This window comes from Lynx canadensis, chromosome X (assembly GCF_007474595.2).
Source record: "Lynx canadensis isolate LIC74 chromosome X, mLynCan4.pri.v2, whole genome shotgun sequence".
NCBI classification, from domain to species: Eukaryota; Metazoa; Chordata; class Mammalia; order Carnivora; family Felidae; genus Lynx; species Lynx canadensis.
This window is the reverse complement of record NC_044321.2, coordinates 89,224,222-89,252,160: the sequence shown is the minus strand read 5'-3', so window position 1 is coordinate 89,252,160 and position 27,939 is coordinate 89,224,222. Positions and strand designations below refer to the sequence as shown.

The 27,939-nt window shown below is 40.8% G+C and overlaps 2 protein-coding genes across 2 annotated transcripts in view; one reads left to right on the top strand and one right to left on the bottom strand.

Annotated features, from left to right (window-relative positions):
• Positions 1–27,939, top strand: part of TRPC5 (transient receptor potential cation channel subfamily C member 5) — a 152,191-nt gene that overhangs the window by 36,905 nt on the left and 87,347 nt on the right. Inside the window, exon 3 of the mRNA XM_030306324.1 lies at positions 13,560–14,081. Coding sequence (XP_030162184.1) covers positions 13,560–14,081 — 522 coding nt within the window. The remainder of the gene's footprint in view (positions 1–13,559; positions 14,082–27,939) is intronic.
• Positions 19,833–20,168, bottom strand: TRPC5OS (TRPC5 opposite strand). Its single transcript, XM_030306323.1, has one exon. It carries the CDS (start codon positions 20,166–20,168, stop codon positions 19,833–19,835), a length of 336 nt encoding a protein of 111 aa, XP_030162183.1.

Sequence of the window (27,939 nt, the reverse complement as noted above, 5' to 3'; positions counted from 1 at the left end):
TGATGCATGCTGCCACAGCCACCCCAGACTTTTGAATCCTGTGTTTCTGCTAAAGAAAAAAAAGAAATATTCTTGAAATGAGTTTTGCCGAGATGCCTGTCGTAGGTGGACCCAAGCTTCTTGCCATTATGCGGGCTCAAGCTTCTTTTCTCAAAGGCTTCCCAACCTTAGCCAAGTCCTGCTACAGAGGGAGGGGGTCCTTGTTGCATGGGTGTTTCTGAGAGAAGCCACTCAGAAATCCCAGGTGGGGAGTTCAAGAAACAGGGGCCTAAATACAAAATTCCCCAGGGTGCCTCCAGCAACACCAACCATAAAACATGTTTCCTGCCATGAACGGCTTTGTAGGTTTGTCTCATGTTTGCCTGGCACATCCATAACTCATGGACTTTCCATTTGGATGATAACCAAAGACCCTGACGGTGCTGATGCCATGAGATGCGTGTGCTAAAGATAATAGAATAATAGTGTCATGCCATGGGAAGGTGATCTCCATAATGAGCTGCCTAGTTCCCTGCCACCGTAGCCCTTCAGTACCACCACCCCTAAAGATACTTCATTCCCATGGGAGGACTCTTCTAGTACAGGCTCTGGGACTCATCCTGTTCCTATTCATGGAGACTCTTAGACCTGGGGTCCAACAGCTCTGCAGCTCATTGTCCGGTCAGCCAAGCTGCTGGTCCCCTCTGAATCTTGTATTTTGGTAGCTATACCGAAGCCCTTGCCTTACTGTCGTGTAACCAAGACTATGCTTTTACGCTCTACTTTTCTAAACTTTAGGCAGTTTTGTGCCTCGGTGGATATTTGGCAAGGTCTAGAGATGTTTTTGGCTGTCGTACTTGGGGAGGAGTTGCTACTGGCATCAAAGGGGTAGAGGCCAGGAATGCAACTAAACATCCTACAATGAACAGGATAACCCCCACAACAACAACAACAACAAAAATCATCTGAGCCAAAATGTCAAGAGTGCCAAGATTGAGCTTTGTTGGACGAATTCCAGGAAGTGAGTCCCAGTACCCTCTTATATATATACATATCCTATATATCTTATATCCTTCCCATTACCCCCATTCATGTTTCCAAACCTGTACAATACCAGCCACCTGTCTCCTAGGCCTCTGTGTCGATCCACACCCTCCAGATACACTGTTCCGCCCACATATTAAGAAAACTCTCTTGTCCACAACTAGCATGTCTTGGCTGCTTCTGATGCCAGACAGCGGTCATTCTACCACCTTGAGTCCATATCGCGCGCTTGTTAGCAACCCAAGCTCTGGATCGAAACCACTTGGATTAAGGTCCTGGCTCCTCCATTTGATAGCTGTATAGCCTTAGACAAGTCGCTTCACCTTTCTGAGCCTCAGTTGTCTTCTCGATAAAATACAAATAATGGCAGTGCTTACCTCATAAGCGAGATAATACACGTCAAGGGCTTAGCAAAGTTTCTAGCACGTTTTTAAGAATTTAAGTATTTTTAAGAATCGGGTGATTATCAACCTCCTAGAGCAGTGCTGTCCAATAGAACTTTCTACCATGATAGAAATGGTTGTTTGTTTTTGTATCTACTCTGTACAAAAGGGTGGCCAACGTATGGCTATCGAGTAGTTGAAATGTAGATAGCGTGACTGAGGAACTAAATTTTTAAAATATTACTTGAAAAATAAAATATTATTTAATTTTAATTAATTTAAGTAGCCAAACGTGGCTAGTGTTCATCATAATGCACAACACGCCTCTAGAGTTTTTCAAACTTAATATTCTCCTGAAAATAAAATTCTAGTAACCTCTCCTGGGGAAAGGAGTGGCATTCTCACTCCCCGTCCTTCCAGGCATTGAGGATTCTTGCCCCCGTGAGCTAGTGTACCGATGGGAGTGTGTTGCAATCCTCAGGTGGATTGGGATAAAAGAGCCTACGACTGGTGTGGTGAATTCTAGCTAGTTCTGCCTCTCCCTGTTCCAGTAAGCCCACTGCCAAAGAAGCCTCGTAGCCTAGAGCAGTGATTCTTAACCAGGGTGATTTTGCCTCCCAGAGGACACTTGGCAATGCCCAGAGATATTTCTGGTTGTGAAATCTAGGGGAAGGGAGAGCTGATACTGGCGTCTAAGGGGTAGAGACCAGGGATGCTGCTAAATATCCTACAATGCACAGGACAGCCCCCGCAACAAAGAATTGTCTGGCCCCAAATGTTGAGAAACTCTGCTCTGGGGGCATTCTGAAACAATCTCAGACAGGGAAGCATCTATTCTGCTCTTAAGGGTCTTCTGCAATGTTTACACTAACTCTACTGCCTTCGAATTACCTGGAAGGAAATTGTTCCTTTCCATGGTAGGGACAGAATTTCAAAAACAATTTTTTTAATTTTAATTTTTTTCTTTTTTAAATTTTTTTTCAACGTTTATTTATTTTTGAGACAGAGAGAGACAGAGCATGAACGGGGGAGGGGCAGAGAGAGAGGGAGACACAGAATCGGAAACAGGCTCCAGGCTCTGAGCCATCAGCCCAGAGCCCGACGCGGAGCTCGAACTCCCGGACCGCGAGATCGTGACCTGGCTGAAGTCGGACGCTTAACCGACTGCGCCACCCAGGCGCCCCAATTTTTTTAATGTTTATTTATATTTGAGAGAGAGAGCGAGCCTGTGTGCAAGCGGGGGAGGGGCAGAGAGAGAGGGAGGCACAGAATCCATAGCAGGCTTCAGGCTCTGAGCTGTCAGCACAGAGCCCGACGCGGGGCTCGAACTCACAAACCGTGAGAGCATGACCTGAGCCCAAGTCAGACGCTTAACCAACTGAGACACCCAGGCGCCCCCATGCAGTAAGTCTTAAGCGTCCGACTTCGGCTCAGGTCATGCTATCACAATTTGTGAGTTTGAGCCCCGCGTCGGGCTCTGTGCTGACAGCTGGGAGCCTGGAGCCTGCTTTGGATTCTGTGCCTCCCTCTCTCTCTGCCTCTCCCCCACTTGTGCTCTGTCTCTCTAACTCAAAAATAAATAAATGTAAAAAAAAATTTTAAAACAACAATTTTTCCATCTGAATTGCAAAGAATAGAAATCTCTAAGTGATTGAAGCTATGGAGAAGGAAAACTGGGAACTAGGTCCAGTTCACTAATTAATAGGATATTGGAAGGAAGAGAGCCTTTGAACCTGCCAAAGTTTTCAGATGAATGACAGATTGTGATTTCAACAGTATGTAATAAAATGACTGACCACATTAACCCAAAAGACGATACAGTATAAAAGGGTAAAGACATTCTTAAAAGGCCTTGGATTGAGCTATGTTTACAGCTTGTAAAATCATAAGGGACTATTTGGAGGAGGCTGTAATATCAGGGCCACGCTTCTTTGAAATTGAAAGCATGGAAGGAATTCATGTTCTCCTCCAACACCTCTTGTGCCTCCAAGACCGAAATCTTGGCTATAAGGCCCATGGGCCTGAGACAGTCATTGGACTAGATCTTATATGTCAGGACTTCTGAATTTCTCCATGCTGCAGTTTACATACATTTTCTCATATGATGTCTTCAGGGAAAAGTTGAAAAGCTTCTATGTTCATTCTAGAAAACGAAACTAGATAATTCAGATTTTAAACCCATTTTTCTTCTGCTAACTCTGAATCTGGGGAAACTCTAATCTATACTACATAATGGCGGCCCCTCACTCTTCACTGCACTTTGTTTAACTATACAGCAAAATGCAAAATTCAACCCTGCAGATGTTTTACCACTAGACAAAAGGGAATTGATGACCTTATAATGTTTGCTTTGCTGAAAAGATCGAAGACAGTCATGTAAAGGAAAACCTCCCCACCTCCTCAGGGACTATGCCGGCATTTAAAGTAGCTGTTGTGGGGTACCTGGGTGGCTCAGGCAGTTAAGCATCCCGCTCTTGGTTTTGGCTCAGGTCATGATCTCACAGTTTGTGGGTTCGAGCCCCATGTTGGGCTCCGCGCTGACAGTGCAGCGCCTGCTTAGGATTCTTTCTTCCTCTCTCTCTGCCCTTCCTCTGCTCCTTCTCTCTAAATAAATAAATAAATAAATAAACTTAAAATAAAGTAGCTATTGAGCAGTAGTATTCTACCCCTGGAGGCTAGGGCTAGCTACCTGGCTTGCCTCAGGTGTGGATAACTAAGAGAAGCAGGAAAGTGGGGTCAATAATTGCTTCATGAATGTGACAACATCTCTCTCAAGCCTTGTCCTTCAATTATATAACCCTTCAGTCCAGTGCCTGAGCAGGAACTGAGCAACCTTAAAATAAAACATCATTGGGGCCCCTGAGTGACTCGGTCGGTTGAGCATCTGACTTCGGCTCAGGTCACGATCTCACGGTTTGTGGGTTAGAACCCCACGTCGGGCTCTGTGCTGACAACTCAGAGCCTGGAGCCTGCTTCGGATTCTGTGTCTCCCTCTCTCTCTGCCCCTCCCCCGCTTGCACTCTCTCAAAAATAAATAAACGTTAAAAAAACTAAAACAAATTACATTCAAAAAAATGAACCAAGAACAATGGCGTTCCTAAAGAGATATTTGCATCAAGCTCCAACATAGGGCTCTCTGAAAAGCTAACTACACTCACATTGGCAGATCCAGGCTCCATTTCTCTGTGCCATCATAGAGACACAATGACCACCCTTCACTTCTGACATGTTTTCCATCTCCATAACGGACATCTTCTGATTTACTTATTTTTGACTCGCTGCATCATTTTCACTATTTTCCTGAGAAATGTCATATCTCAACGGTACATAGAATGCCTTCACAGAGGGCTGGCTTCTCAAAAGCCACCCACAGTGTATGCACTTAGCATCTTGGCTTCTTTTACCTCCTCCTTCATTTGCAATATCTATCCAAAGGTGCGCCGTTTGGAGTCAATGGCTCCCATCATTCATTACAGCTCAAATTTTGCAAAGAAAAGTGTATGGAGTGATTCATTTACACTTTGCGACAATCTAGATTTGAGAAAAACCTTTCTAGGTTTCCTCTAACTAGAAAACTAAAATCACAAACACTCACAACCTATGGAATTAGCTATATATATTTTCTCACAGACTTAGCTCTTATCTTTTCGAAAAATTAAGAGCCCCCATCTGATGAGAAATCAAGAATGATTTTGTAGGCTTCCAAACATTGAGCGGTGCTACATAATGTTTATCTATCTGGGTTTAGAGTAGAATACTAGTCGATTAAGTTAATTAATGCCCAATAAAACCTATAATATATACTTACGATATATCTGAATATTCAGTGTTAGGATTGTAGATTTGTTTATTGATGTAATAAAATCAAACAGTTGGCATTTTGTTTGTTGGGGGTGAAGTGGTATATTGGTTAATGGTACAGACTTCGGAGCCAAACTGCCTGGGTTCAAGTTCTGGCCACTCTACTTCCTAGCTTTATGACCTTGGACGAGGCACTTATCTTCTCTAAGACTGAGTTTCCTCAGGTGTGAATGGGGATAATTACTATGCGTATAGCATAGAACCATGGTGAGGACCAAATGAGATATTCCAGCATGGTGTCTGGTATATGGGAAGTGTTTGATAACCGGTAACCATTAGTATCATATTTACCCCTGCTAATCAGGCTAATGCTGGCCATGGTTATATATATTATTGATTTTTACATATCAATATTAACTTTTTAAAAATATCACCTGAGGTCTGTAACATTGTCCCCAAATAAGGTTTTTTTTTTTCATTTTAGCCTTCCAATCTAGATTATATATAGTTTAGCCTTGAAATTAGCTGAGACGCTCCAGCAAATCTTAATTCTTACAGTTCTGCTTTTATCAGCCTCTGGGAAACAGATTATTTCCCATCTGATGCCAATGGCTGCTGCAAAGTAGCTGGCATATCACCACTACTAGCTAACTGACCTCACAGGTAAGGCAGAGTCATGTTGGGGGCAGGGAAGAGGGGATCCAGCAGGTGGAAAAAGAAGTATTGCAGTTTCACCAAATCCAGGCATAAGATGGGAGGTTCATTTCCAACATGATGCTATCAGGCCAGCTGCATGAGGAAGTGCCAATTATGGAGAGGTTTGGCCTATGACCAGACGGCATTGTGGGTATGAATGAGGTGGCTCCTGATAAGGGGTCTGCCCATTAATTACAAATGAGGGGTTTAATTTCAGAAGCTTGTGATAAACTCCAGCGAAGGCACCTGCCTAAGGCTGGTAACAATAGGGTTCAGAAAAATTCCAATTAGCAGATTGTGTCCAGTGATGAGGTTAATGGAAATGAATGTATCATTTGGGCCCCTTGAGTATAATAACCTTGTAAAAGCTCTGGCCAGTCCTGAGAGTGGGCTAGGTGGAGCATTTTCTATCCCTCTGTATCCTCTGGCAATGGAATTTAGGTGAAAATAAGAAAGAAGCTGACTTTAGCTCACTGTACTGCATTTTATGTGATGAGGGCTGAGCCTAGCACAGCTCTGTTCTGAGCTCATTAATCCAAAAGGATCCTCGAATACAATGCCAGCTTTTCGACAGGGAGACCTCGGGCAGATCCAGGAGCAAACTCATTAGGGCCTGAATGCAAAGCCCCAGGGAAAGGCAGGCAAGGTAGCTTCTTTAGGGGCCATGGCCTGAGCCCACATCACTGCAAATTTTAAAACTCAAGTCGGTTCATGCACCAGGTTTCTTTAGAAATACAGTTGTAGGTAATATGAACAAAATCTAATTTCTTCGTGTGTTGATTTCCTTCCCCTCCTTCCCTTTTCCTTTTAAAAATAATACTTTTTAATGGGAAGCCCAAGATCCATCAGTATAATTTTGGAGTTGAAAGAGAAGGCAAAACTTGATAAGAAAGGAATAAAATTGAATTTGCTACCTGACCTCAATCTGAACACAAAATGGCTGTTAAAGGATTACTTAAAAAAAAAAAAAAAAGTTAAATCATGATCCTTATACAAATTTAAACACGTGTCAAAGATTTTATTTAATTCATTAATTAGTGAGGGATCCAGGAGGCCAGGGATCTGCATTCTCTGGCCTGCAAGCCAAATTCAGCCTGTCACCTGTCTTTGTAAAGAAAATGTTATGGAGTACAGCAACACCCATTCATTTCACATCGCCTATGGCTGTTTTCCTGCTCCAAAGGCAGAGTTGCATGGCCCATAAAGTCTAACCTATTTACCTGCTGGCCTTTTACAGACAATGTTTGCTGACCCCTGATATAGGCTATCAGAAATGTTGAAAAAAATTACAAATAGAGCAGAGAAATTTACAAATAGATGCTGCATAAGGCACTGATCAATTCCATTTCATTAAACAAGAAATATTTGTATTACAATTTACAGACTTGTATAGCTCAAAGACGAAGCATGGATAATCCAGAAAATACACTAGATCTGGACTATTAGGCCAGTTACATGAACAGAAACTCAGATTATGATCCAGGTAGAAATCTTGTTGAACAATAGAGGGCACACGTGGGGAAGAGGCTGGGATTTAGAAACTAACAGAGCAAAGAGCGTCCTAATGCAGGGCCCCAGTGATTGCAATTTGGAATGGAGGAGACAGAGACTGGCCACTTGAGCACATCCTACCTCAAGCTTCACTTGCTCTGGAAACGGGCTGGGCCCAGTCCTTGGAGTAGATCAGCAGACAGAGCTGTGCAGGAGCTGGGGCAAGCTGAGGCTGATCCTACTTATTCCCTTGGTTTCAACTACTTTTTTTTTTCATTTTATTTGTTTTTGGTAGACAGAGAGAGACAGAGCACAAGTCGGGGAGGGGCAGAGAGAGAAGGAGACACAGAATCTGAAGCAGGCTCCGGGCTCCGGGCTGTCAGCACAGAGCCCGACACAGGGCTCGAACTCACAAACCGCGAGATCATGACCCGGGCCGAAGTCGGAGGGTCAACCGACTGAGCCAGTCAGGTGCCCCAATGACATCTTTTAACTAGTCTCATCTCTCTGATACTCATCCAGTGATATGCTGGAGCTGGCTTACACAGGCTGGTAAGAGCTGGTTGTACGCATCTCATACCAACTCTGTGCTCTCTGGTTGTATTGGTAGCGTGAAATTGGCTGCAATGGGAGTACTCACTCACACCACAGAAACAGGCAAACACTACAAATCAAGATTTTTTCATGGAAAGCTGCTTATTAAACATTTACCAGCACATTTAATACTGCTCATTCCCCCTACTTGTAACACTGCTCGTTCCCCATACTTGGGCCATACTGACCTTTGTAAGACACTCGTTCAACTATGCCACTCTCCTTGATTAAAACTCTTCAGTAGCTCCCCATCGCCAACAACATTAAGTTCCTTAACATAACATATGAGGCCTTTCATCATCTGGCCCCTGACTAAATGTCCAGCTTCCTCTCCTACCCCTCCATCTCACAATTTCTATGTTAGCTCGAAGGTCACAAACTGATTCACTCCAGCCTAGATCGCCTCATATATGTATTTGACTGCACACTATCTGTAGCTTTTTTGAGCCAACATTTACAACTTTAAGAAATTCGACCCTGAAGGGGATTGAGAGGTATAGACTTCCAGTTAGAAAATAAGGCATAGTGGGGCGCCTGGGTGGCTCAGTCGGTTAAGCATCCAACTTCGGCTCAAGTCATGATCTCGCCGTTTGTGAGTTCGAGCCCTACGTCGCGCTCTGTGCTGACAGCTCAGAGCCTGGAGCCTTTTTCGGATTCTGTGTCTCCCCCTCTCTCTGCCCCTCCCCTGCTCATGCTCTGTCTCTATCTCTCAATAATGAATAAACATTAAAAAAAATTTTTTTTAAAGAATGTATAAAAAAAAAGAAAAGAAAGCATAGGAATGTAATGTATAGCATCAGGAATATAGTCAATAATATTGTACGTTTTTTAAAATGTTTATTTATGTTGAGAGAGAGCCCCGCGCAGGAGGGGCAGAGAGAGAGGGGCGGGGAGACAAAGAATCCCAAGCAGGCTCTGCACTGTGAGCACAGAGTTCAACGCAGGGCTCAATATCATGAAACATGAGATCATGACCTGGACCAAAATCAAGAGTTGGACACTTCACCAATCGACTGAGCCACACCCAGGTGCCCCCGTAATAACTTTCATCGGTGACAGATGGTAACTAGACTTATTGTGGGGGTCATTTTTTAACACTTCAAAATATCAAATCACTATGATGTACACCAGAAACTAATAGGATTTGTATGCCAATTATACTTCAATTTTTTAAAAAAAGAAGTGAGCCAACAACAAAATAAGAAATTCTACTACAAAATCCATACTTCTGACTTCTCTTGAGAACCCACAACATCGGGCCTTTATGCGTGCTTATAACAACAATTTTATGACAACAAGGAATGGAGCAGCAGATACTCCCTTTGAGAGGATGTGTGTTCTACAGTTCACTAGTTTCCATCATTCATTCATCCAAATTATGCATATGGACCCACACATAGCCATCATTTCTATTACCTATTACCTGTTTGGCCCCTGTTGTAGACCATATCACAAAGTCTTGAGTATTATCAGAAATCTCTGACCTTCATTATTGAATCTCTCTTTCCTTACCATGGCTATCCTGATGCTTAGCCCATAGTCCCTACAGCTGGGGAAGGGAAAAGCAGCAGGATGAGAAAAGAAGAAGCAGACAGGCGAAGAGTAGTATAGATCTGTGGTCTTTGGGTCAGAGTCTCCATTTTGAAACAATAGAATTGTGAAAATGGCAGGTACAGACTGTCCTATGATGGGGGGAACTCAAATATTCCCTATAAAGCCCATTTGCTATCCCTCCTTAGTCTTGGAATGTCTACCTTCTCAGCTGGACATTAGAAGGAAAGACCCAAGGAAATTGGCTCACATTGACTCAGATTATGGGAGCTAGGTCTGTAAATGAGTCAATTTCTTAAGCTGAGACTAGAAAAAAATTTTTTTTGGCTGGTGCCTGTTGTGGTGTCTCCCACTGTGCTATAGATGCTATAGGGAAAACAAAAGCAGTCTAAGACAGCTCTGTGTTAGACTCACACAACCTCATCGATGAGGCAAGAAATGCGTATGTGAAATAGAGAACAACATAAGACAGCATCAGAAAAGTGAGATCTTTGATGTAACCTAGTGTCCACAACATCTGGGTGGTCACTAAGGGGTAGGATCAAGTTAAGAGGAGGAGTTATTGAAGAAGCCAGGGCTCACAGTGGCCTTTCACTTGCAGAGAAATGAGGAGAGGCCATTACACACAGAGGATCCCACAAGGACATACAGACAGAGAGCAATGAATGAGATGAGTGTGGCCACCTGTGAATAATATTGACAGGAGAGTAGGAAGACACGGTTGGTCACTGTAGACCAGTTTTCCTTTAAAATTATTTCCTCTCTTGTGTCATTTACTCAGAAAGCCAAAGAGAGAATCAGAGGCTCCTTGTGGAGCACCACGTCAAAGACAATGGAATCAGATGGCTCCAGAAAGCATTTCACATTCTAAGCATAGACAACAACCTTTCAGTTCCATGACACAAGTGGAGCTAAGCAATATTCACATGTACCATCGTCTGTCTTGGACAGGTCTGTCAGCATTGGAATAGAGGGAAAGAAAGAAAAAGGGCAAGAAAAGGAGAAAGAGCAAGGAAGTGAGGAGAGAGAGAGAGAGGACAGGAAGAGCAGCATGGTAGGGAGGACACATTCCTCCAACACGACCCAGGGAATCCTGTGCTATAGGCTATCTTCCCTCCACTCACCACATATCCTGCCTCTAGATCATAGCAGAGACTGAGAAATGCTTCTGCCCAGTAGGAAGGGGCAGATTTCCAGAACTGAGTTGCTTTCTTCCTGGGCAGAACAGTACTCATCTACCATCTCCCCCAACTCGAGGCTTTGTGTTGGTTGTTGTGTTTATGTTTGTTCCTGGGCCCACTCAGAACTACTTCTTCCTTAGCCAGGAGGCTTATGTTAATTTCTGAGATGATTCTTTCCTGTGTCCAATTTACTTTATGAGCCAGTTGCTCACTTCCTGCTGTCTTGTTTGTAGCTGCTTCCTCTAAATGTTTAACAATGCTTTCTCATTGCTCTATCCAAGTAATTGATGATCAATGTGCAGCCAGTTCTCAACTAGAGACTGATGCAACCACTCCATGAAAGAACTAGATTTCTTGCACACTCTTCCCCTCCTTCTCCTCTACCTCTCTCGCACTTCCTGTTTTCTGGTCGCTTTCCTGTTTGTGAATCTTTCATCCAAAGCGAGAAGGAGGCGAAGATGATGAAAAACTGCTACACATCGTTTTGTCAGTTCATCAGCAACTGCAATTTTCTAAAAAACATTTTTAAGAATAAAAAGAAACTTCTGAGGGGTGCCTGGGTGGCTGGGTCAGTTAAACATCGGCTCTTGGTCTCAGCTCAGGTCATGACCTCACGGTTTATGAGATCGAGCCCTGCACCAGGCTCTGTGTGGACAGCGCAGAGCCTGCTTGGGATTCACTCTCTCCCTCTCTCTCTCTCTCTGCCCCTCCCCTGCTTGATTGATCTTTCTCTCTATCTCTCTCAAAATAAATAAACATTTTTTTAAAAAAGAAACTTTTGAGTAAAACAATATTTGTCTATTCCATGAGAATCTCAATCATCCATGTTTTGTTCTCCCCAATCCAAATGAGTATTTGGAACTATTCTTTTCTAAGTGTATGAAGATCAGTATTTCACAGTTTCCTGGAATCCTATCCATGCTTTGAATGCTCAGCTCCACCCCTCCATGAAGCCTCCTCTGACTATTTCAGTCCTCCTCATTCCTTAGCTCTAGATCCTACCACACTGAGACTCTTCTGTGAGTATAGAGCTGTCTCCATTTCCCTATTACACTGAGAACAGACTGGGTCCCAAAACACACATTTTATTTTTTTTTCTTTCTTTTAAAGATTTTTTATTTAAATTCAAGTTAGTTAATGTACAGTGTATTATTGGTTTCAGGAGTAGAACCCAGTGAATCATCGCTTACATAGAACACCCAGTGTTCATCCCCAAAAATGCCCTCCTTAATACCCAACACCCATTTAGCCCATCCCCCACCCACCTCCTTCCATCAACCCTCAGTTTGTTCTCTTATTCAAGAGTCTCTTATGGTTTGCCTCCCTCTCTGTTTTTCTTATTTTTCCTTCCCTTCTCATATGTTCATCTGTTGTGTTCCTTAAATTCCACATGAGTGAAGTATGATATTTGTCTCTCTCTGATTTATTTTGCTTAGCACAATACACTCTAGTTCCATCCATGTCATTGCAAATGGCAAGATTTCATTCTTTTTCATTGCCGAGTAGTATTCCAGTGTGTGTGTGTGTGTGTGTGTGTGTGTGTATCACATCTTTATCCACTTATCAGTTGATGGAAATTTGGGCTCTTTCCATAATTTGGCTCTTTTTTTTTTACTATTTATTTAATAATTTGTTGTCAAGTTAGGTAATATACAGTGTAGTCTTGGCTTCCGGAGTAGATTCCTGTGATTCATCACTTACATACAACACCCAGTGCTCATCCCAACAAGTGCCCTCCTCAATGTCCATCACGCATTTTCCCTGCCCACCCAACCCCTCACCCCCCTCAACCCTCAGTTTGTTCTCTGTACTTAAGAGTCTCTTATAGTTTGCCTCCCTCTGTGTTTGTAACTCAGTTTTCCTTCCCTTCCCCTTTGGTTTTCTGTTACATTTCTCAAATTTCACATATGACCAAAACACACATTTTAAAGCCAAAATATTTTTTTTTATTCATTGAGCAGTGATCATTGATCATTGCACTTTCTGCAAACTCACCCCAAAATGCTCGTGAATACCCAAAGAACCCTATGCCTTCCACCAATAACTGCTATTTACAGCAAGCATTGCATCATGGACATAACAGTGTTATCAAAGGTCCCTTTAGCTATTGGTAACCCCTCACCCAAGCCAAGAGGTCTTCATTTACACAGTACTTCTTTCTGACAATAAGAGATTCTCTCTACCTTGCTGAGACCTACAGGAAGTTGGAAGAACTCTATCTGGCCTTGGCCTTTGGTCTCCGGAAGTCCTATATACATACAAAGTCAATGTAACCACTTGAGATTATCTTTTCTTTAGCCTCCAGGGCTTGATTTAGTGGCATGGTCTTTACGATTCATTTGGAACCGAACACATGCTACTGTGTACTCCTACTTACCAATTTTATATAAGTCTGACCCACTCAACTAAACTCCAGAAGGTTAGGAAAAAATTTCCCTCTTCTCTATATCCCCCATTGTGCCTCAGATGGAATTGGGCATATTGTGGTTGCATAAATGTAAGAACCAAGCTTTAGAGTCCTATTGCTTGGGTTTGGATCTTGGCTCAGTTACTAAAAGCTATGTAAGCTTGGGTATGTTATTTAACTTCTGTGTGCCTCAGCTTCTTCATTTGGGGAGAATATTTGCCTCACAAGGTTGTGGGGATTAAATGCGTAAATACATGTAAAGTGCTGTATGCCTGGCATATAGTTAGTATTCCACAAATAGCTATGATGATGAAGATCATTGGCAAAAGAAAAGTGACTCCAATTCCTGAATCACTAACATTTAATGCCCTGTGCTCCCTCTCTCTCCTAGCCTTAATCCTGGCTTTTATGCCTTTATTTTATTGCACCTAGGTTCCCACTCTGATGATGGATACCCAGTTCTCTGAGTTCACACCGGACATCACTCCCATCATGCTGGCCGCCCACACCAACAACTATGAAATCATCAAACTGCTTGTTCAAAAACGGGTCACTATCCCACGGCCCCACCAGATCCGCTGCAACTGTGTCGAGTGTGTGTCCAGTTCAGAGGTAGACAGTCTGCGCCACTCCCGCTCCCGTCTGAACATCTATAAAGCGCTAGCAAGCCCCTCACTCATTGCCTTATCAAGCGAGGACCCCATCCTAACTGCCTTCCGTCTGGGCTGGGAGCTCAAAGAACTCAGCAAGGTGGAGAATGAGTTCAAGGCCGAGTATGAGGAACTCTCCCAGCAGTGCAAGCTCTTTGCCAAAGACCTGCTGGACCAAGCTCGGAGCTCCCGGGAACTGGAGATCATCCTCAACCATCGAGATGACCACAGTGAAGAACTTGACCCTCAGAAGTACCATGACCTGGCCAAGCTGAAGGTGGCAATCAAATACCACCAGAAAGAGGTAAGCTGAGCTCTTCTCTGCTTTAAGGAAACCTTACACCCTCCAGAGTCCAGCACAGCAGAGTGAGAGTTGGCATTTTTCTACTACTTACCCCTCCACAAACAAATGGTTCAACAGGCCTCAAAAACAAAACAAAACAAAACAAAACAAAACAAAACAAAACAAAAACAGGTTCATTTATCCAAGGTACACACAGCCTCTGCATATTTTCTTTATGGACAGATAAGTAGGGGAAAAGACTGACCATCTGATTTGTTGATGAAATAGTACTCATTCTTTCACAAAATGCTTATTAAGCACTGTTCTAGGTGTTTGGGATACAGAAAATGGGCACTGACCCTACCTTCATGAAACTTGCAAGCTAGTTGTGGACATTAAGTAAATGATCACATCAGTGAATATATAATTACATGCAACGTAAGTGATCTGAAGGAGAACTTCTATGAGAACACATAACAAATGACTCCACCCTTCATCCTGGGGCCATGGTGGTCAATAATCATGGAGGGCTCATGGTCTGGATACTTTTTGAAATGAATTATTTTCGTTAATAGCATCTTTGATTAAAGGCATCTGAAACACTAAAGTTGTGTTTCATAACTGCAGCTCCCTAGTCCACTTTACATGAATACTTATGTCAAACTAAAAAATACTTCTTGAAACGTTTTCAATATTTTACTAAGGTCTTTAGGATGAAATTGTGACAAGGGGTAGAGAGTTCAGTTGTTTTCCTTACCTTGCTAAAATGCATTAACATCCTTCAGAGGTATAATGGAGATCACCTTCAAAGATTCTTTATGACCCTGAAGACATTTGAGACTGATAGGTAGCTGTGTCTGTCAATACAAATAACTGTCAAAGAACTAAAGGAACTAAGGGTTATTTTTTTCTTCTTTTTTATGTTTCTTTTTTTTTTTTTTTTTGGTTGGTTGGTTGATTGGCTTCTGAGCTAAGGGTTATATAGGCAGAAGAAAAACAAGTTTTAAATATGGACTGGGGAAATAGGGTCTTTGAAAAGATAAGTATACCCAAGAGGAAGAGGAAATGGCTAAATACCTCTAATCTATTAAGATAAGGCTATTGATATAAGAACACAATAGTCAACTTTGATTTAAAAAATCATTATAAAAATCTAGTTGGGTAATAATGGGGTAATAAATGTTCAGAGTTACATAACCCCGTCAGCAACAAAATCTTAGCCTTGAATGAAATATAATTTACTGTTTCCTAGAAGGCTTTTTCATTGTTGGTTTTTCCTCATTGTTATTCCTACTAGAACTTAAGTGGACCCCCAGAAAGAATTTAATTTTATGGTTTAAAAAAAAAGAGCTCAGAAGAATGAAACATAAACCAATTCCAAACTATAACTTTGACATGGAGCAAAATAAGAAAGCTCTAATCTCTTAGAAAACAGGTGTAAAACTATTGGATAATCTTTACATGTCACATAGACTCTCGGGTATTGTCCTATAGACATTTTTCAGATACTCCTAAAAAGTGCTGATTTCATGTATTGTCCCATTGTCAGATATTCATACAAAAGTCTTTGAAAACTTTATCACTTTAGTTATTCCTTATTACCATTGAAGGTAGGCAGAAAAGTAATTATAACTCATTTTACAGACAAGAACAGACCATATTTCAGAGATTTGTTCAGGATAATCTGACAAAGCCAGGACTAGAATTTCAGGGATACCTGGGTGGCTCAGTTGGTTAAGTGCTGGACTCTTGATTTTGCCTCAGGTCATGATCTCGTGGTTCATGAGATCAAACCCCACAATGGGCTCTGTGCTGACAGCATGGAGCCTGCTTGGGATTCTCTGTCCCTCTCTCTCTTCCCCTCTCCCCCACTCACTCTCTGTAAATAAATAAATAAACAAACTTAAAAAAAAAGGAACTAGAACTTCAGACTCCCGGTACAATATTTTCTCTGTGTATACTCCATCTTCTGTTGAGTGGGGTTCCTTTATGCTGGTTTGGTAGCCTCCGAATCCACCACCAGGTAATTTAAGAGGAACACATTATTTGACTTATGAATGAAATTTTATTAGTTAAAATCTGTTAAAACACATAGCAATAAAATGATGTGCATCAATAGCAAATAAGGATTATACAAACTGTAATAACTGGCGTTAATCATCACATAAAGATATAACTATGTAATCACAACTGCTCATTGCACATTAGCCAAAACACACAAGGATAGACTTGTGCTTTCTAATTGCCATCTATCAACCTAACTCCCTTGGTTTTCACAGCTTTAAGCTTGTCTCAAATGATGAGCCTGTCTCTCTATCCATCCATGCCATACAAGAATTGCCTTTGGTGTTAGTCTCAAGAAGATCCAGAGAAGGGCTAGTTTAAATAAAGGGCCAGCCACTCTCTCCAGTCTCCTGGAGGAGAAATCCAAGATTCCAATCAGAAGCCCAATCAGGGGCACCTGGGTGGCTCACCAACTTTGGCTCAGGTCATGATCTCACGGTCTGTGAGTTCGAGCCCCGCGTCGGGCTCTGTGCTGACAGCTCAGAGCCTGAAGCCTGATTTGGATCCTGTGTCTCCCTCTCTCTCTGCCCTTCCCCTGCTCTCTCTCTCTCTCTCTCTCTCTCTAAAATAAAATAAACATCAAAAAAAATTAAAAAAAAAAGAAGTATCCAATCAGTGGACTGCCGAGTTAATGTATTTCCCTCTAATTGTCTTTTAAGTGCATGACCTGTGTCAGCTGCCAAGCAGCTATTTCTATCAATATCACCAACTTAGGGTTGGCTAATTTGCATATGACAAAAACAGGGACTTGTTCATAAACCTTCTTAGGAACTAACTATACCATTGCTTTCCACCCTAAACAGTTGCATGACTATTCACAACTCTATTGCTTTTCTTCTCTCTCCTTGAAAATACTTCCTTACTGGCTCTTATTCCTAAGTATTTTATTATTTCCTACACTTATTTCTTATCACTATCAACTCTATTTCTAATCCTAATGTCTAATTCTGTTCTGTAGAGCAAACATACTTAATACAACTACTCATTGTTTGGAACAGGGTTGCATCTTAACAATTTCTAAACACATATAATCACGCAATCAGAGCAAACAATGGGATATATTTTATCTAATCCTAAGGTGCCATTATAGTAGTCTTTCCACATCTAGTCAGGAGGCAAGCCAGCTTCACATGTTATAAGGTTGTAGCATCTTCCAGCTTTGACATGTAAGGACCATGTTGACCATTAGTTGTTTTATAGGCTGGTTCAAGCTTCATCTTGTTTCAAGGCCTGGAGTAGTCCCACAGATTTCTCATGATGTATTTGAATAACCTGCTTGAGTTGGTATGGTTGCTGGTGTTTTCTCATTAATATTCACGTTTTTAAGAAGCTCACACTAATCCGTCGTGGTGTTGTTCTGAAGTCTATATTCCAGAGTTCTCCTTGGGGGACTAGCTACCCTTCAGCATCTATCATATTTGAGGAGCACCGGATCTGTCCATTTACAGTTAAATCACTCGCTAAATAGAATTTGTAGCAGAATGGTGGTCTTTCCTTGGATGTTTCTGGATCTTGTCGAAGTACTCATGCTTTGCGTTTTATTTTGACACAAAATTATAGCCCAATTTCCTAAAGTCCAAATTCCTAGTGGGAGAGTATATAGCTTCCCTGGCTGTTTCTAAACCTTTAATTAAAGCATAGATTCTATCTTTTCACTTTTATCCAATTTCTCTGTTATTCTTCTTGGTTGCTACATGTATAGATTTCCTTGTTCAACTGTTACCACTAATCTTCCTTTAGAAAAGTGCTCCTAATGGAATGATGGGATAAACCATTTCTTCTTGTTTTCCCAGCGCTATATTTTAGTTAATTTGGCACAGTCCCTTTGCACTGCATCTCTTATTTTCCATTTTGGACATACTACATAGTTAGAGTCTCCTACCCAAGGAAAGTAATGCTCAATTTGTCCAATTAGTACAGCAGCAAAGTCCCTCAATCTGTTGTCTGGTATGGCTTGTCATTATCCACAGTAGTTGCTTGATGATAAAACTTGGATTTCTCCTCTTTGTCTTTGTTCATCCATCCAAGTGTCCTGGATCCTCCTCTACTCTTTAAGTCTTTCAACATAGCAGTCTTCTGTGGAACTTTCTCATGCTAACATGTTTGAGTAGCTCCGTAAGTTCTTCTGATTTTCAAAAGGGTCTTTGGTAGCCTTTTTTTTTTTTTTTTGATACAGCAGTCTTTTTCTTCAATTTGTTACATGTACTTATCCTGAAATTCTGTGGCAAACTGATTTATGTCCCTCCTGCTACTGCTCATCCAAACAAGACCTGGCTGTGTAGTCTATAATTTCCACCCTCCATTTGCCTTTAAAAGCAGCTAATTGTCTATGTATGTAGACCTCACTTAGGATTAGATGCAGCATCTGTATTTTAATCTTTTTGACAATAATATGCTTTACTACTCTATATGAATTGGTATAGTGTGGTTTCCATCCACATGGATGAGCTTCTACATGTCATTTCTTCACAATTTGCATATGTCAATTTGTCCTAGCGACACTTTTATGTCTTTGCCGAGTTGTTGGCCGTGTTAAGAGATGCAAAGGCCATTCCCTAGGAAGGAGGACCACAGTGTCCATGCGCTTGTATGAAGGGTAGCTGTTTTTCCAAATGGAAATGAGACTACTGAATGGCATGGGAATTAGTATGACCAATGAATTCCCCATAAATTTATTGGGTCTCTTTCTGTTTTGGTATGGGGGGGGCAGTCCTCCAACTACTCCATTTTACCCTTCTGGTATTTCTAGAATTATTGTGGCTAAATACCAGTCCATATTTTATTTAAGTTAATTATTGCTCCCATATCGTAATAGTTAAGATTTCTGTGTCAAGGTTGCAGCAGGTTAACTATAATAAGCCTATCAACTATTCTTTATAAATCTAACTATACTAAAGAAGATATACTTTATCCCCTTCCATTTGTGGACCATCATCTCTGAGCCTATGCCATAAAGCATTTGACTCTCCATTGGTGAATAGCCCTTGTAGGGCTTTGTTTAGGCCTTCCAGTGATAGTACTACTCTCTTTGTTATCTGGTATAATTTGTCCTTTCCATTTGGGAAACCATATGGAAGACTCATTGTAGTGTGCATTTGAGGGAACAATCGTGCATCGGAACCTCTTGGCCTCAGCTTTTTCAAAGGTTTCTCCCTGACAAGTTATCCAAAAACTTTTCTACAGTTTATCAGCTTTTTCAAAATTGCACCCTTTAGTTGACACATCCTCTCCTCAAGGCCTAGCAAGTAGTTATATCTTTTCCAGTAAAAGTGTCCCAATGTTGTTCTGTCTATGTGATGTATTCACTATAATACCATCGTGGGGGATATTCCTTTTTTGGTTTCCATTCATAGAACAGTGAAATTGGGTTCCAAAATGTGATCTATCCATGAGGTCTTCACTCCACTGTTAGGTGAGAAATTTCTTGTTATGCTATTGTTTGCTTCTGTTCTTAGGAATTCTAACAGGTGAACAAGTGCAAGCAGGGAAGGAATCATAAGGCTCAAGTCAGAGCTTTTAAAAGGAATATAAAGAGGAAAAGAGACCAGCTTCTACTGGCAGTAAATCTAATATTACTTGTTCTATAAGGTATTAATAATGAAAATGTATGGAACTAGGAGAAAACTCATTGCTAACACTCAGAAAAATGAGAATATCTTTAAAACAGAAAAACTATCTGTTCTCACGTGCCGGTGGGGGCATGTGGTCTTATCCACTTCTTAAGTCATCGTTGAGGCCAGAGAGAACATCTTCATATAAGTCTTCTATGTCTAACATTGCTTGATCTATGTCAAGGATTAGGTCTTCATCCTCTCTTGGTGTAAGTATTGATTCTAAATCTGAGAGCTCAGCGAGCTCTGGCAGCGTATCTTCTTCTTGAGGAGAAGATGCAGCTTCTCCCATCACTTGTGCTGCACCATTTTGCCCTGCACAAGGCATTTGCTCTCGTGCAATCAGCTGTAAAAGCTCTTCAGCGATCCTTATTAGCTGGGCAATACAATCAACAAGCCCATCAATCAGCACAGGGATTGACACGGACTCCATACCTCAATGACCTCCTCAGTAGATAAATATTATTAAAAGCTGTAGCTCTTGGTGACAATGGATCCTGTGGGACTGGCAATGGTACTATGGTTGGAAAACAAAGCAGATCTAATAATAGAAAAGAGAAACATAAAGATTAGTATCCTTGAGCCTTTATCTATCCCACAGTTTCTGGCTATAGGATGAAGTTAAAAGAGCATCCTTAGTTACTGATCCTCCTTTTTGTTGGCCTTATGAGGATCTACTACTCCACTCTCTTTCCTTTATACTTCTCGTTCTCTCTTCATAGAGGAATTGAGGGCAAAGGGAGTATAGGTTACTTGTCCGTCTTTCACGAACATCTCTATAGAGGAAGTTATATTCACTCAGAGTCTTTCAATTAATTCTGTCTTTATTAGCACTTTACCCCATTGCCACTTATATCTGGTGCTGCTAATTCTTTCTGTGTTTTTAGCATCCCATTCATTAAGGTTTCCAGCTGCCCCTCCAGCCTGGGGAATTTGTGAAATGAAAGTCCCACAGCCGTTGTCTTTTGTCAAATTTTGGACAACTTCTGTTATAACGCTAGTTCCTTGGTCATTTCCTATTACTGCCAATATTTCACATCTAGCAGCTAGTTCCTTCAATTTTGTCTAAAGCCGTGGACATACGATTCTCATCTGCATGTCTGGCGTGCTCTGCAAAACCTCTTCCTCAGTTTATACTTGTATGAGGCAATATTCGTTGTTTCAAAAAAATCTAAAGATTGGCCCAGTATAATCTACTTCGCATATGTGTCTGGTTTAACATGACCTCTTAAAAATGAGTTTGTTGCAGATGCAAGTTTTTCATAATTTGACATGTCTCGTCGTATTGCTAATTCATTTGTTTGATTCATACTTTTCTCCCCACTCTTCCTCATCTAGGACATTCATGTCCATAAGTCCTGAGGCTTCACGTGCTCATTTTGCAACCTTAAATTGAACTGACAAGGGAGCTGAGTTGGGACTTGGAGTCCCCAAGACTGTAGAGTCTACATTAGTTTGGGGGGTCAGATTATCTCCTCTTTTAATATTCTGTCTTTCCATTCTGATGAGTTGGTATATATCCTACATAAATTGCTAAATTTCTTTCGTTGATTTATTTTCATATCTCCCTTCACCAGATTGTTTTTCCTGCAATAGTCCAGTCTGTAATTTTCCATTTATTATGGCATACATCTCCAGTCCATGGCTGACCAGTTTAGCTATATACCTTTGACCAATTATTTTCGCTGGTATATATACACATTGAATTTCTAGCCACCAGTCCTACAAATTGGGCTGGTTTTAATTTCTCCAGCCTCAGTCAAGTGTTTCCTAGTAGAAAGTATTAGGGAGCAGCTATCTGTCTCACTCCTTTAGGATATTGCCAAATCTATCAACACCCTTTTCTAACAATTCTGACCAGAGCGGGGCCCAAAAACCACAGGCATTACCTCCAGCTAACTGTACTCCTTAGACCTTTATCAGAGTACAGTAAACCACTGGCCAGAGGATCTGTGATTTTCACATGGAGCTTGCTGGTCTCCACGGGACCTGCTTTGACCCACTCACTTATATACTATCTCCATTTAGCATAAGTTTTTTCAGAACCACACATTTTTCTTTGTCCAAAAATCCTGACAGTACACATAAAGTTTGCCCCGGTAAGGATCACAGCCATGATGACCAGAAGGCACAATTATGGTTGGAGGTAACTTCCCCTCTGAAATATGGGAGAATGGATATTAGAGGTTATTTTATTAACTTAAAGAATCTCTGCTTTTCGATTAGACAAAAAGCAGTTTGGTGGAAGGAAATAATGGAAAGAAATCATGCAAGGAATTTGGCATTACTGTAGAGCATATATCAGCTCTTTGGAAGGGAAACACAAAAGAAAGATGTGTGTTAAATATTACTAGAGAGTACCATCACATTTTTCAAAGGAAGCAATAACCTATTATGACACCTTTAGCCCAAGGGCACAAGACAAATATACTCGCACAAAACTTATTTGACTTCTGGCTTCTCTTTTACCCATTTTGTTTCTCAGCTTCTCTACCTCCCACTAGAACTCTTTTTATTTCTCCTCTTGCTCAATATACCTCCATTTATTCACCTCTGTGTTTCATTCTACTTGACTCTATCTGTATCTCCATCTTCCACTATCCCTTCCCATCATCTTTTCTTCCATCTCTCCCGAAACTGGGCAAAACTGCCAAAATAGATCGTATCTCACTTAAATGAATTGATATTGATTTGACAAACTTTTACGTTCTACAACCTAAATGTAAAATGCAGAGAGGTAGCACATTTCATATTTTGCTGTTTTATAAAGATAAATGTAGCTACTTATTACATACGCAAACCTTGATTTATTTCTTCTATCACTTGGTCACCTTTAAGGGGGAAAAAATTCCTGACCTAGCCTTAACCCTGTTGACCATCGTGTTAACTAATCCACAATTCCTATCTTCAAAGCGTCTTGAAACCTAGGACCTGGGGTTTAGGGAAGGCAAGGAGGATGTTGAGAAACTACTAAGTACTGTAGTACTAAGAAAGAGGAAGAGTATAGCATCAGGGTATTCCAGTTGTGGTAATTTTTAAAGCAACCAACTTCTGACACCTTAGTTTGCTTAAAGGGGTATTTTGGATAGTTTGTGCCTAGCCTCAACTTACATTAAGGGCCCTTTTTTTTATGTAACTCTTATGTATTTCGTTTTTTATTTTTATTTGTGTTTTATTGAGGTCAAATTGGTATATAACATGAAATTAGTTTCAGGTGTACAACATAATAATTCGATATTTGCATATATTACAAAGCGATCCCCACTATAAATCTAGTTACCACCCATCAGCATACAATTAACGCCCTTCACCCTTTTCACCCAACCCCCAACCCCCTTCTGCTCTGATAACCACTGATCTGTTCTCTGTATTTATGACTTTTGCTTTGTTTTGTTTATTCATTTGTTTTGTTTTTTAGATTTCACATATATAAGTGAAATCATATAGGATTTGTCTTTCTCTGCCTGACTTATTTCACTGAGCATAACACCCTCAAGGTCCTTCCCTGTTGTTGCAAATGGCAAGGTCTCTTTCTTTTTATGGCTGAGTAGTATTCTATCGTGTATATATACCACATCTTCTTTATCCATTCATCCATTGATAGACATGTATGTTGCTTCCAGGTCTTAGCTATTATATAATGCTGCAGTGAACATGAGGTGTGTATATCTCTTCCGATTCGTGTTTTTATTTTCTTCAGATAAATACCCAGAAGTGGAATCACTGTTATCATAGGGTAGTTCTATTTTTAATTTTTTGAAGAACCTCTGTATGTTTTCCACAGTGGTTGCACCAATTTATATTTCCACCAACAGTGTTATGAAGGTTCCTTAAAGGCCTTTTTATTAGCTATTCCCTCTACCTGGGATACCTTTTCCCCAGGAAAAAAAAAGAAATGGATGGCTTCCTGTCATTCTGGTCTCAGTTTAAAGATAATCTCCTCAGATTTCTGACCCTCAAGCCTAAAAAACTCCCCTGACCATCCCTTTCTCAAGCACACGGTGCATTTTTGCATTATTGTACCGATAGGTTGGAGGGAGGGACAACTACTACTAGCTCTTTCATTCAGTAAATATTATTAAGTTGCAGCCGGGGTAGCAAGAGGTAGCAAAGATAAACCGATTCATCAAAACACACCAGAAGCAAAATGAGCAGCAGTCCACAGTCTGAGAAAATATTCACAAAGCAGATATCTGACAAAGAACTTATAACCAGAATATACAAAGAGCCCCTACTGGGGGATGGGCTGTGGGGGAAATGGGTGAATGGAGCCAAAAGGTACCAACTTTCAGTTGTAAAATAAATAAGTCATGGGGATGTAATGTACAACATGAGGACTAAAGTGAATAATATTGGACTGCATATTTGAAAGTAAGAGAGTAGATCTCAAAAATTATCATAACAAAAAAAAGTGTTTTGTAACTATGTACGGTAACCAGATGTTAATGACATTTATTGTGAATATTTTACAATATATACAAAGATCAAATCATTCTCTTGTGCAGCCGAAATTAATCTAATGTTGTATGTCAGTTATACCTCAATAAAAAAAAACAGTGCCCCTACAACTCAATAATAAAAAGATATAAACCAATTAAAAACTGGGCAGAAGATATGGACAAACATTTCACAAAGGAGGAAAAATAAATAGCTAATAAGCACATGAAGGCATATTCAACATCATTAGTCATCAAAGATATACAAGTTAACTTCACAATAATACTCTAAACTGGCTAAAATTAACGACTGACAACACCAGATGTTGACCAAAGATGTAAAGTAACCAGAATTCTCACACATTGCCGGCGGGAGTGTAAAAGGGTACAACCTCTTTGAAAATGTCTTGCAGTTTCTTAGAAAACTAAGCAAGCACACACTTGATCCCAGCAATTCCACTCCAAGGTATTTACCCCAGCGAAATGAAATTCACAAAAAGACTTTCAGAAAAATGGTTATAGCAGCTTTATGCATAATAGTGCATAATAGCACAAAAAAACAGCTGTCAATCAAAAGGAGAACGGATGAACAAAATGTGGTATATTCGTACAATGTAATACCAATCAGCAAGAAAAAGAAAGCCAATACTGATAGGGACCACAGCATGAATGCATATCAAAAACATTATACTTAATGAAAGAAGTCAGACATGAAAGAATGCATGCTGTATGATTCCATTCATATGCAATCCTAGAGAATGCAAAATGATCTATGATGAAAAAAAAAAACAACAGAATAGAGGTTGCATCTAGGGGAGCAGGAGCAAAATTTGCCTCACTCGGGCCAGACCTGACATCTCATTCTAAGCAGGGATAGAATTGAGAATTCTAAACAGGGATAGAATTGAGAATGTTAATCTCATTTGCCATCCCTGGAAACTGGCTGAAATCCAAGTTGACTGTGAGTCCTAAGGCAGAGGGATGGAGACATCCTGAGCAGTGCCCTCAGGGATCCTCATCATCTGTGAAAAAAAGGTTGTGTCCCATTTAATCTGCCCTTCCACTGACCTACTGAACTGGCCCAAGCACTCATGAACTACTCACCTGTGATAGAGCCGAGATGGATGAGAAAGTCAAGGTTCTATGGAATGTTCTCTGGACGTTCACGTGGGATGCGAATGGTCCTGTCCGAACTAAGAAAGAAAACAAAACAAAAAGAAACTGCAAAATCAACAAGTAAAGATATCCCTGATCTGTGGAAACAAGAACAAGATGAACTAAAATTTCAAAGAGCACAGAACCCTTCCTAAATGACCTGGTATTCGAGAGTTTTTTGCCTCACTGAGACGTCTGCTAATTCTGGGCACAAGTTGAAGATGAGTTTTGTCCACAAGGCAGAGGGACTCGACAGTGGAAAAGGAAAATTCTGCATAACATTTGAGGTTAGTGTAATGGATTGGAAATTAGAGAAGCCTGAAATGCAGGGCTAGTTTTCTTCACCTGGAAGTCAGCTGAATTAGGCTCCTTTCTGAGCAGGGAAAAGCTGGGTGGAATTTCCCACAGTCTCATGGTACTTCAGAGACAAATTCTCACTCGAGGGAAGGGGACTGCCACAAAGCACACTACCAGTGCCTCCTTCAAAATGTTGCCTAGATTTTGAAACTGTGAGGGCGTGGGGTGGCTAATGAGTCAAGAAGCTCAAAACCGTCCCCAAAGAGCACTCTGGATAAAGAGATTCTAAAATATTCAAGGAGGGGCGCCTGGGTGGCTCAGTCGTTTGAGCATCTGACTCTTCATTTCAGCTCAGGTCATGATCCCAGGATCGTGGGATTGAGCCCCGCGTCAGGTTCCACCCTGAGCATGGAGCCTGCTTACGATTCTCTCTCTCTCTCTCTCTCTCTGCCCTCCTTCCCTGCCCGCTCTCTCCCTCTCTAAAATAAAATAAAATTAGAATAGAAAAAATAAATAAAATAAAATAAAATAAAATAAAATAAAATAAAATAAAATATACAAGGGTATACTTAGGGCTTAGTAGAGCCAAAACATCTTGAAGATGAACAAAGTTGGAAGACATATATTATCAGATATCAAGGCTAGCTTTACAGCTATATAATTTTACAGCATGGTACTAGCACAGGGACAAAGAAACCAATAGAAGCATGACCCTTACCTCACATCACATACCAAAATTGAAAATAATTGTAAATGGATCCTAGACCTAAATATGAACGATAAAACGAGAAATCTTCAAGATCAAACTGTAAGCAAATATCCTCATGACCGTGGTAAGCAAAGATTTCTTACCTGACACAAGAAAACATGAACTAGGAAAGAAGACTGATAAATTGGATTTCATAAAAATGAAGCACTTCCATTTATTACAAGACACCTTAAGAGGGTGAAAAGGCCAATCACAGACCGGGAAAAAATATTCACAATAAGTACACATAATGAAAGGCTTGTATCCAGTATATACATATATTTTTATACTCTTTCAAATCAATAAGAAAAAAAGAGAATCCGTGTTTTAAAGAGAATCCGTGTTTTAATGTTATAAGAATTAAATGGCACCTGAGAGAAGAGAACATCCGAATGACCTACAAGCATATGAGTAGGTTTTCATTACTGCTCATCAGAAAAATGCAAATTAAAACCACAATAGGACACACAGAAGCCTACCAGAATATTTAGCTTTGAAAAAAAAAACTTAACAATACCAAGCATTGAGAAGAACATGCGTTGGAACCCTCATACATTGTTGGTAAAAGTGTTAACTGGTACAACTACTTTAGAAAACGACTAAAACCGGGGCACCTGGGTGGCTCAGTCGGTTTAGCATCTGACTTCCGCTCAGAGGTCATGATCTCGCAGCTCGTGGGTTCGAGCCCCTCATCAGGCTCTGTGCTGACAGCTCGGAGCCTGGAGGCTGCTTCAGATTCTGTGTCTCCCCCTCTCTCTGTCCTTCCCCTGCTCGCACTCTGTCTTTCAAAAATAAACATGAAAAAAATGAAAAAAAAACTACTAAAACCAAACATACCTCTATTGCATGACCTTGCAATTCTATTCCTAAGTTTACAGCCAAAAGAAAAGTGTACAAATGCCCACAAAAATGCACGGACAAGAATGTGGAAAGACACCAGATGTATAAAAGTGCATATTGTGTAAGTCCATTTACATGAAATTTTAAAACAGGCAAACAAATCTATGGAATGGAAGTAAACGAAGTAGTTACCTTTGGGTGGGAGGATACTGACTAGCAAGGGATATGAAAACACTTTCTAAGGTTCTGGAAAGGTTCTGTGTCATGATGTGATTATATATGTTTAATTTTTTTTAGTGTTTATTTTTGAGAGAGAGAGATAGCATGAGGAGGGGCAGAGAGAGGGAGACACAGAATCTGAAGCAGACTCCAGGCTCTGAGCTGTCAGCACAGAGCCCAATGCGGGGCTTGAACTCACAAACCCGTGAGATCATGACCTGAGCTGAAGTCGGATGTTTAACCAACTGAACCACCCAAGCGCCCCTGATTATATATGTTTAAAAAAAACATTCAGCTGGGGATGCCTGGCTGGCTCAGTCAGAGGAGCATGAGACTCTTGATCTCAGGGTCATAAGTTCAAGCCCCATGTTGGGTGGAGAGATTACTTAAATAAGTATTTTTAAAAAACACAAAAAAAATCAGCTGCACCCTTAAAATTTGTGTACTTCACCATATGTATGTTATATCTCAAAAAATTGTTTTACTTTTAATTTCAGGTCTCTTTCCTA